This window comes from Lontra canadensis, unplaced genomic scaffold (genome assembly GCF_010015895.1).
Source record: "Lontra canadensis isolate GAN:19392208 unplaced genomic scaffold, GSC_riverotter_1.0 scaffold112, whole genome shotgun sequence".
Classification (NCBI taxonomy): domain Eukaryota; kingdom Metazoa; phylum Chordata; class Mammalia; order Carnivora; family Mustelidae; genus Lontra; species Lontra canadensis.
In genome coordinates, this window is record NW_022631106.1 from 735,341 (window position 1) to 746,996 (window position 11,656).

An 11,656-nucleotide genomic window follows, 5' to 3' on the forward strand; every position below is an offset into this window, starting at 1 on the left:
CCAAGGCTCCAAGCCCCCAGCCCATGCTCCAAAGTCACTTACAAAACACAGTTTCAAAGATAAAACTAAGAATTTCAAGTCACTGGCTACAGAGCCTTAAACCTCAAGAACTGGGCTTTTTCGCACATAGAACCCTATGTGACTATTCCAGTCACGCCCACAAAGTTGGCCTTGTCCAAAAAAAGATCGTTAAACTTCACTAAATAAGTACAGAAAGCAGAAGCAAAAGAAATAAAACACACTTCAGATAATAATATTAAAGAATTTTAGAGCACTAAGACCCACAAACCATTAACATCATTCACATCTCAACCAAAGGACAAGCTTAAGAGCAAATGTCTTTACTCTCTTCAACTGAGACTATTGAACTGACCAGAGGATTCAGTATGTATGAATAAACCAGAATTAGATTTCTAAACATTTTCAGGTTTTATTCCAAAATATGCCTTTAGCTATTCCAAGGGTATTTCATGAAAGAAGACAGAATCCTATCAAAGCAACAAAGAAGAGGAAACCTGACTAGTTTCCTTTGCCCTAATAACATATGCTTTCAATGGCTTAGCAATTCAACCTGAGTTTCACTTGGCAGAGGCTTACATGAAAAACTTTCTGTTGGCATTGGCTCCAAACAAGGCCTCTCGTATTTCAGGCATCTTTTGTTGGGCCAAGAGATCCAGTCGACTTTCTAGGGTATTGGAAACCTTTATTCTCTGATTGCCACTGTAGACCTCCACACCTCCAGCTGCATTCATAGCCAGGTGCACCTCTTGATCAATTTGGACTTCCACACATTTTTGGGAGACTATCATGTACTCAGGGATGGCTTTTTGCACCGCAGCCTCCACTAGGAGGATGTCCTGTGGCCTGCAGCGGACAATTACCACAGGCTCAAGCAGCCGGAGCAGACCCTGAAGCACTAGCTTATCTAGCAGCCCCTGGTAGATTTCTGGGTCTGCCACAATCCTGCTGAGTCTCAGCTTTGCACCATTCAGCAACTCTGAGATGAGGTCATCTCGGGCTCTCAGGACTTTCAGCCTTGCCTGATTCCTCATGGTGGACATCTGGATCTTCTTCTGCTGTTCTATCTGCTTCTCCTTCTTCTCGTAATACTCCATAATCTTCAGCCGTTGCGTTTGCACAAGGCGTCCTTTCTCGATGTTGAACTCTTCCTCAGACTTGGCATCTATTTCTTCTGCCTTCTCATTGGCTTCCTGCTCAATGAAAGCCATCATGTGCTTAATCTGCTTCTGCACATCAACATCACTCAAGGCCATGGTTGCTTCTGGAAAGGGAAGTAGAGGGGGAACTTGCAGGCCCTCTGGCTCCGTTGATTTAGGGCAGAGTTTCAGGAATAACTTCAGAATTCCACTTCCTTGGCTATGAAGTGCAGGAGAGAAGGAAGGAGAGAGTCAGAGTCTAAAAGGAAGGATCAAGAACACCTAGTCACTGCTCATTTCACAGATGAGGAAACTGGGGCCAAGAAAGGAAAAGCAACCTATCCCAGGTCATACCCTGTAAGGACAGAGACATGAACCTGGGTTCACAGAGTTCTATCTCTACTATACTCACCACTTTTTCATCATTAAATAATAAAAAAATTAGGGCAGACTTAGTCCAGAAGTTTTTTTAAGACAATGATGGCTTAAGACTCATATAGCAAACTGAAGGGATGAAATGCCAAATTAATACATAAATGGGAAGTATAGGCCCATTTTGGGCTGGCAAGGGCTAGGGAGAATGCTAAGAAATTCATGATCAGACAGGATTCAATCCAGGAAAGCTGCCTGGAGGCAGAAGGGTTTCAAGATCCCTCAGATAATGCAGAGGCAGAACACTGGCAGACAGATGGTGGCACCTTGGAGAGAAGTGGGAGGTGGGAGGGGTTGAAAGCAGTCTTTTCATTGCAAGTGTTTTCCAACTCTAGATGTGCATCTGAATCACCTAGGGAAACTTTCAGAAAGACAGATTTCTAGGCTCCACTACAGACTACTGAATTAGAATCTCTGCCAGTAGGGTCTGAGAATCCAGATCTTAAAAAGCCTTCCTGGGGGGGGGGGGGGGGGAAGCCTTCCTGAGATGCTTACTGAGCTCAGGAAAATGATACATGAATAAAATAAGACTAACAGCAGCAGAGAAAGAAAATATTTTAAAAGAACCAAACAAATTTTGGAGCTAAAGAATATAACTGAATTGAGAAATTCACTGCAGGAGTTCAATGACAAACTTAATTTAGAGAAGAATGAACCAGCAAATTCAAAGACAGCTCATCTGAAATTACCCAGGCAGAGATACACATTGAAAAAAAAAAAAAGAAGAAAAAGAAGAAAGTTAAGAAAGCCTAAGGGACATGTGGGAAATCATTAAGTGAATCAATATATGCAGTATGAGATTTCCAGTGACAGAAAGTATATTTGAAGAAATAATGGCCAAACACTCCCCCAAGTCTGAGGAAGGAAATGGACATCCAGGTTCACAAATGAAAATACGAAAGAAATCAAGTCTTGTCGCTAAAACCAGTCAACAAAATATAAAGTAAGGCAGCAAGAAAGGAAGAGGGGCAAAAAAGTTACCGGACATACATAAAACAATTACCAAAAGGGCAATAGCATGTTCTTCCCTATAAATAATTACTTTAAATGTAAATTGATTAAACTCCCTAGAGTGGCTGAATAGATACACATTTTTTAAAGATGCAGATATATGCTGTCTACAAGATACTCACTTTAGATGATGCACATAGGCTGAAAGTGAAAGAATGGAAAAAGATTATTCTGTGCAAATGGTAACCAAAAGAGAGCAGGAGTGTCCATACTTACGTCATACAAACCAGACTTTAAGCCAAAAACTGTCATAAGGAAAAAAAAAAAAGACATATTATAAAAAAAAAAAGACATCATTATATAATGATGAAGGGTCAATTCGCCAGGAAGATATAATAATTATAAATATATATATATGCATCCAATATCAGAGCCCCCAAATATATGAAGCAAATGTCAGAACTGAAGGGAGTAATAGATATCAATGCAGTAATATTAGGAGATTTTAATATCCTATTTCAATAATGGATAGAATATCCAGACAGAAGATCAACAAGGAAACAGAAGTGCTTGAACAAAAATATAAACCAAATGGAACCATCAGACACATAGACAGACATACCCAGAACAGTCCCTCCAACAGCAGCAAAATATACATTCTTCTCAAGCACATGGGGAACATTTTCCAGCACCGGTCATGTAAGGTCATAAAACAAGTTCTTAACAAATTTAAGAAGATTGAAATCATACCAAGTATCTCTTCTGACCACAATGGAATGAAACTGGAAATCAACAGCAGAAGGAAAAACTGGAAAATTCACAAATATGTAGAAATTGAACAACACTCTCTTGTATAACCAATAGGTCAAAGAAGAAATCAATAGAGAAATTAGAAAATATCTTGAGCCAAACAAAAATGAAAACACAACATAATCAGAACTTATGGTATGCAGGTAAAGCAGTACTAAGAGGGAAGTTTATAGCAGCCAATGCCTATATTTAAAAAAGAAGAAAAATCTCAAACAATCTATCTCTACACCTCAAGGATCTAGAAAAAGAAGAACTAACTCAGCCCAGAATCAGAAAAATAAAAGAAATAATAAAGATTAGTTCAGTGCTTGGGTGGCTTAGTCTTATGAGTATCTGACTCTTGATTTCAGCTTGGTTCATGATCTCAGGGTTGTGGGATTGAGCTCCAAGTCAGACTCCACACTGGGCATGGAACCTGCTTGGGATTCTCTCTCCCTCTACCCCTCTCCACTTGCTCTGAATGAATGAATAAATAAACAAATAAATAAATAAATAAATATTTTTAAAAATAAAGATTAAAGCAGACATGCATGAAACAAAAATGGAGAAAAATCATTAAAACTAAAAGTTGGTTTTTGAAAAGATAATATTGGCAAACCTTCAGCTAGACTTAAAAAAAAGATTCAAATAAAATCAGAAATGAAAAATGAGTACTACTGCAGCCACAAAAGTAAAAAAGGATTATAAAAGACTACAATAAACAGTTACATAATGACAAATTGAAAAACCCAGAAGAACTAAATTCCTAGAAACATACAACAAACCAGAAACTGAAAATCTGAACATACCTATAATGAGTAAGGAGATCAAATAAGTAATCAAATCTTCCCAATAAACAAAGGCCCAGGACCAGATGACCCATTGGAGAATTCTACCAAAAATTAAAATATTAATGCTAATCTTTCTCAAACTCTTCCAAAAAACTGAAGAATGGGAAACACTTTGGAAGTTATTTCATGAGGCTGGCATTACCCTGGTATCAAAGCCAAAGACACTGCAAGAAAAGACCACAGGCCAATATTCCTAATGAACACAGGTGCAAAATCCTCAACAAATACTAACAAACCCAATTCAATAGCACATAGAATCATACACCTTAGCCAAGTGGTGTTAATCCCTGTGACACAAAGATGGTTCAGCATACAAAAATCTATCATTGTGATACACCACAGTAACAGAATGAGGGATCAAATCACGTGATGATTTCAATGGATGCAGAAAAGCAATTAACGAAATTCAACATCTTTTTATGATAAAAACACTAAAAAAAAAAATAGGAATAGAAGGAAATTACCTCAACATAGGACAGGCCATATATGAAAAGCCCAGAGCTAACATACTCAACAGTGAAAAACTGAAAGATCTAAGTCTTTGTCTAAGATCAGGAACAAAATAATGATGCCCACTTTTGCCACTTTTATTCAACATATTTACTGGAAGTCTTAGCTATAGCATTTAGACAAGAAAGAAAGAAAAGTTTTCTAAATCAGAAAAAAAGAGGTAAAATTATCTCATACCTTATACCCCACATCTAGAAAACCTTAGTGATTCTTAAAAAAAAAAAATTAAAAAGCCCAGTTGAAACTAATAAAAAAATTCATCAAGTTTGCAGGCTATGAAATCAACACACAAAAATCAGTTGTGTTTCTCACGGCAGGGATGTCCGTTATCACCACTACTATTCAACATAGTACTAGAAGTCCTAGCCTCAGCAATCAGACAACAAAAAGAAATTAAAGGCATCCAAATCGGCAAAGAAGAAGTCAAACTATCACTCTTCGCAGATGATATGATACTATATGTGGAAAACCCAAAAGACTCCACTCCAAAACTGCTAGAACTTGTACAGGAATTCAGTAATGTGTCAGGATATAAAATCAATGCACAGAAATCAGTCGCATTTCTCTACACCAACAATAAGACAGAAGAAAGAGAAATTAAGGAGTCCATCCCATTTACAATTGCACCCAAAACTATAAGATACCTAGGAATAAACCTAACCAAAGAGACTAAGAATCTATACACAGAAAACTATAAAGTACTCATGAAAGAAATTGAGGAAGACACAAAGAAATGGAAAAATGTTCCATGCTCCTGGATTAGAAGAATAAATATTGTGAAAATGTCTATGCTACCTAAAGCAATCTACACATTTAATGCAATTCCTATCAAAGTACCATCCATTTTTTTCAAAGAAATGGAACAAATAATCCTAAAATTTATATGGAACCAGAAAAGACCGCGAATAGCCAAAGGAATATTGAAAAAGAAAGCCAGAGTTGGTGGCATCACAATTCCGGACTTCAAGCTCTATTACAAAGCTGTCATCATCAAGACAGCATGGTACTGGCACAAAAACAGACACATAGATCAATGGAACAGAATAGAGAGCCCAGAAATAGACCCTCAACTCTATGGTCAACTAATCTTCGACAAAGCAGGAAAGAATGTCCAATGGAAAAAAGACAGCCTCTTCAATAAATGGTGTTGGGAAAATTGGACAGCCACATGCAGAAAAATTAAATTGGATCATTTCCTTACACCACACACGAAAATAGACTCAAAATGGATGAAGGACCTCAATGTGAGAAAGGAATCCATCAACATCCTTGAGGAGAACACAGGAAGCAACCTCTTCGACCTCAGCCGCAGCAACATCTTCCTAGGAACATCGCCAAAGGCAAGGGAAGCAAGGGCAAAAATGAACTATTGGGATTTTATCAAGATCAAAAGCTTTTGCACAGCAAAGGAAACAGTTAACAAAACCAAAAGACAACTGACAGAATGGGAGAAGATATTTGCAAACGACGTATCAGATAAAGGGCTAGTGTCCAGAATCTATAAAGAACTTAGCAAACTCAACACCCAAAGAACAAATAATCCCATCAAGAAATGGGCAGAAGACATGAACAGACATTTCTGCAAAGAAGACATCCAGATGGCCAACAGACACATGAAAAAGTGCTCCATATCACTCGGCATCAGGGAAATACAAATCAAAACCACAATGAGATACCACCTCACACCAGTCAGAATGGCTAAAATTAACAAGTCCGGAAATGACAGATGCTGGCGAGGATGCGGAGAGAGGGGAACCCTCCTACATTGTTGGTGGGAATGCAAGCTGGTGCAACCACTCTGGAAAACAGCATGGAGGTTCCTCAAAATGTTGAAAATAGAACTACCCTATGACCCAGCAATTGCACTGCTGGGTATTTACCCTAAAGATACAAACGTAGTGATCCGAAGGGGCACGTGCACCCGAATGTTTATAGCAGCAATGTCTACAATAGCCAAACTATGGAAAGAACCTAGATGTCCATCAACAGACGAATGGATAAAGAAGATGTGGTATATATATACAATGGAATACTATGCAGCCATCAAAAGAAATGAAATCTTGCCATTTGCAACAACATGGATGGAACTAGAGGGTATCATGCTTAGCGAAATAAGTCAATCGGAGAAAGACAACTATCATATGATCTCCCTGATATGAGGGAGAGGAGATGCAACATGGGGGGTTAATGTGGTAGGAGAAGAGTAAATGAAACAAGTTGGGATTGGGAGGGAGACAAACCATAAGTGACTCTTAATCTCACAAAACAAACTGAGGGTTGCTGGGCAGAGGGGGGTTGGGGGGGGGTTATGGACATTGGGTAGGGTATGTGCTATGGTGAGTGCTGTGAAGTTTGTAAACGTGGAGATTCACAGACCTGTACCCCTGGGGGAAAAAAAATATATATATATATATGTTTATAAAAAATAAAATTATATAAAAAAAAAAAAAGAAAAAAAAATCAGTTGTGTTTCTGACTAACAATGAGTAATGCAAAAAGGAAATTAAGAAAACAATCCTATTCAATATAATGCTAAGTAAAATAAGTCAGTTGGAGAAAGACAAATAACATATGATTTCACTCATATGTGAAAGTTAAGAAACAAGACAACCAAGTAAACAAAAAAGAGACAAAAAAAACCCCAGACTCTTAAATACAGAGGACAAAGTGGTTGTTTTTCGAGAAGAGACTGGTCGGGGGGGGGGGGGGGGGGATGAGTGAAATAGATAAAGTGGATTAAGAGTAATGAGCACTGATGCACCTGGGTGGCTCAGCGGGTGAAGCCTCTGCCTTTGGCCCAGGTCATGATCTCAGGGTCTTGGGATCGAGCCCCACATCGGGCTCTCTGCTCAGCAGGAAGCCTGCCTTCCCCTCTCTCTCTGCCTGCTTCTCTGCCTACTTGTGATCTGTGTCTGTCAAATAAATAAATAAAATCTTTAAAAAAAAAAGAGTAATGAGCACTGAGAAATGTATAGAATTGTTGAATCATTATATTGTACACCTGAAATTAATATAACAGTGTTCATTACACTTAAAAAATTAAATGAATTGATTAATGTATGTAAAGTGCTTAGAACAATGCCTTGGCACATAGTAAGTTCTGTTATTATTTGCATTACTTTTTAAAAAAGAAAGAAAAAAATCCCATTACAGTATCATCAAAAAGAACAGAACACTAGGAATAAATTAAACAAGGATGCTAAATGCTTGTACACTAAAAACTACAAAACACTGATGCAGGAATCTAAATAAGGTACAAATAAATATAAAGACATCTCATGTTCATAGATTAGAAGACTAAGTATCAAGATGTTCAGTATAACCAAAGCCATCTACAAATTCAATGCAATCTCTTTCAAAATCCCAATGGCATTTTTTGAAGAAATAGAAAAACAATTCTAAAATTGACATGGAACCACAAAGGACCCTGCATAGCCAAAATAATCTTGAAAGACAACAAAGCCAAAGCCTCACACTCAGGAGTTCAAAATGTACTACAAACCCATGGTAATTGAAACAGTACGGTACTGGCTTAAGGACAGAAATACAGACCAATGGAGCAACAGAGAGCCTAGAAATAAGCCCATGCATACAACATAACATGATGTTTGACAAAGGGGCCAAGACTACACAATGGGGAAGGACAGTCTTTCCAACAAACCGCGTTGGAGAAACTGGATATCCACAAGCAAAAGAGTAAAACTGGACCTTTATCTTTCACCGTACACAAAAATCAACTCAAAATGGATTAAAGACTTATACATAATACCTGAAACCCATAAACTCCCAGAAGAAAACATAGGATAAAGTCTTCATAATAATGGTTTTGGCAATGATTTCTTGGCATGACATTCAAGCCCAGGCAAGGAAAGCAAAACAGACAAATGGGACCACATCTAACTCACAATCTGCAGAGCAAAAGAAACAATGCAGTGGTGAGGCAACCTGCAGAATGGGAGAAAATATTTGCAAACCATATATCTGATCAGGGGTTAATACCTAAAATATATAAGAAACTTCTACAACTCAACAGCAAAGAAAAAAGAAAAAAAATTTAATGGGCAAAGGATTAGATGTTTCTTCAAAGAAGACATACAAATGCTCAGAAACTATGTGGAAAAAAATGCTTAACATCCGGGAACTGCAAATAAAAGCCAAAATGAGATACTACTTTACACTAGTTAAAATGGTCATTGTAAAAAAAAAAAAATACAACAAAAATAACAAGTGTTGTCAAGGATGCAGGGAGATTAGAGCCTTTGTACACTACTGCTGGAAACGTAAAATGGTGCAGCAGCTATGGAAAATAGCACAGAGTTTCCTCGAGTAATTAAAAAAAAAGCACTACTGTACGATACAACAAGCCCACTTCTAGGTATTTATCCAGAAGAATTAAAATCAGGATCTTGAAGAAATGGGGCGCCTGGGTGGCTCAGTGGGTTGAAGCCTCTGCCTTCGGCTCTGGTCATGATCCCAGGGTCCTGGAATTGAGCCCCACATCGGGCTCTCTGCTCGGCAGGGAGCCTGCTTTCTCCTCTCTCTGCCTGCTTCTCTGCCTACTTGTGATCTCTGTCAAATAAATAAATCTTTAAAAAAAAATCAGGATCTTGAAGAGACATTAGCACTTTCAAGTTTACTGTAAAAACTATTCACACCAGCCAAGATACGAAAACAACCTAAATGTGCTTCCATCACCAATGAATGGGTATAGAATATGTGGTACATACACAGAATGGAGTATTATTCAACCTTTTAAAAAAAAAAGAAAATGCTATGATATGTGGCAACATGGATGAATCTTGAGGATATTATGCTAAGTGAAATAAGTCAATCAGAGAAGGACAAATGCTGCATATTCTATTTGCATGAGGTATCTAAAGGAGTCAAAGTCAGAGGCAGAAAGCAGAATGGTGGTTGGCTGGGACTAGGGATGGGGGAAATGGACAATCACTGTTTAATGGGTATAGCGTTTCAGTCACGCAGATCTAGGGATCTGTCATGGTACAATGCAGATACAGTTAACAATACTGTACCATATACTTAAAAATTTGTTAAGTGGGTAGATTTCCTGTTTTATATATATATATATATATATATATATACATACACATATATATATTTTTAACCACAATTTAAAAAAAAAGGAAAGAATTCCTGTTATATATATATATGTATGTGTGTGTATATATATATATATATACACACACACACATATATATATATATTTTTTAACCACAATTTAAAAAAAAAAAAGGAAAGAATGCCCAGAAAGTTGAATTACTCACCAAGTTTGGTGGTAAAACCAACAACCACTGGTGATAAAGACCAAGATTTGGTGTTTGAAATCTTACAAACCGTCCCCTTGTTTCAGGATGTAATTTTTTAAAACACTGCACTTTTGTAAGCAGAGCACAGTATTCTCTGCTTCTAAATAAGATAATTAAATGTTTTGGGGTTTTTTTAAAGTCTTCCTGGGTAACCCTCCTTGGTCACCAGCTTTGGGAGCCACTGTGAATGAAAACATAGAGAGTGGGAGATTTGAGAAGCCTCAGGTGATGTTGTAGAGGGAAAAACGTACCCGACTCACCCAGTGTCCTGCCAAGGGTCAGCCTTCGCTCTGGCGCCGGGAGTCTGTGCACGGAATGTAGAACTTGGAACGCACACCGGAGCCTGGCACTGTTGCTTCCTTCTCTCTGCCGACGACCGTCACCGTCTGACCAGGCAGCAACTCAAGTCCTAAGAGCCAGGCTGTCACTGGGGAAGGCTGGCCAAGCCTGCCAAAAGGAGGCCTAGAGGGATTTCCTTGGCTCACGGGCCAGGTTGGGGGCCACCCTTGTATCCTCAGAATCTCAATGAAGTTGGCACGAGGCGGGCTTCAGCTCTGGGGTGGGCTTGCTTTCTCCAAGCCCTCAGAGACAGATCTGTGTGTGAACCTGGGCAGCCAGCTTGTGCATTGACTAATGAAAAATACGACTGTCATGTTGGCAGATCATGACCTTCCTTCTCTGTATGTGGGTCGCTCGGGAAGCCAAATTCAAAGGCTGTTTCAGAAGAAACCAGCTCAAACAAAATTTGCCAGACGCTCTTTAAGAGTGCCGCACCCACCACAGGGGCCCCTGGGCTCCCCTCCAGTCAGTCGGTCGGTCGGTGAGGAAGAACCTCCTTCCCAAGACCGGGCAGGGCTTCCACAGGCATCACCAGCTTGCACGGCACGGGTGCTAGAGTCAGATTTCTGGAATTTGGATCCTAGTTCTGCCTTGACCACTTCCATGACTTTGGGAAAGCAGCTCACACCTCAAAGCGTCCGTGCTCTCGTCTCGTGGAAATGCCAACGGCGTCCACGTCGGGGGATCTTCATGAGGATCAGATGGAAGGAGCCCGTGTTCAGCCTCACGCCAGCTGCAGCGTTCCTCTCCGCACCTGCTGTTGCTGGTTCTTATTCCTACTGCTCGTATTACCAGCTCTTCTCCACTTCAGGCTTCAGCCCCATCAGTCACTCTCTGTGTGTGTAGAGTACTTAACAACTGATGGGATTTCCAATCCCAAAGGGACTGGAACACACCCGAGTCTTGCCTCCTGATGTATGAAACTTCGTAGCCCCACGTGGAGCTTGGGAACCTCCCAGCCCTCTGTGGCCCCCTTGCCCCACGGTCTCAGGTGACCAGCCACTTCCTTGGCGATGGTGGGTAAAGTCCCGAATCCCAGGACGCTTGGGCAGGGCGGGGGGTGAAGTCAGCTCACAGGCTGGCACACAGGACTGTTCCGTGAACCCGCTGTCCTAAGTTCCTGCTGCCTCCTGCACTCCGACTTCAAAACAGCTTGTCAAGGCCGGAACTGACCACGCAGCTGCAGGGTTGGGCAGGGCTGTAAGGGAGGGACCAAGCCAGTTACACTGCAGGAATGCGGGTGCCGTGTCCTGTGTCTGGCAGATAGATCTTCCAGTCTGTCTGGGATGGGGATTGTGAG

General features: G+C 40.0%; 1 protein-coding gene across 1 annotated transcript; it reads right to left on the reverse strand.

Annotated features, from left to right (window-relative positions):
• Positions 1 to 427: 427 nt before the first annotated feature.
• On the reverse strand, positions 428 to 10,397 carry ATP6V1E2 (ATPase H+ transporting V1 subunit E2). The gene is made up of 2 exons (XM_032840394.1): positions 10,278 to 10,397; positions 428 to 1,377 (listed from the first exon to the last, which is right to left on the reverse strand). The coding sequence occupies exon 2, from the start codon at positions 1,272 to 1,274 to the stop codon at positions 594 to 596; it is 681 nt and encodes a 226-aa protein (XP_032696285.1). The 5' UTR covers positions 1,275 to 1,377; positions 10,278 to 10,397; the 3' UTR covers positions 428 to 593.
• Between the last annotated feature and the right edge of the window lie 1,259 nt (positions 10,398 to 11,656).

Coding starts and splice junctions, on each gene's coding strand:
- ATP6V1E2 (XM_032840394.1), bottom strand. CDS start 1,274: ATGGCCTTGAGTGATGTTGATGTGCAGAAGCAGATTAAGCACATGATG.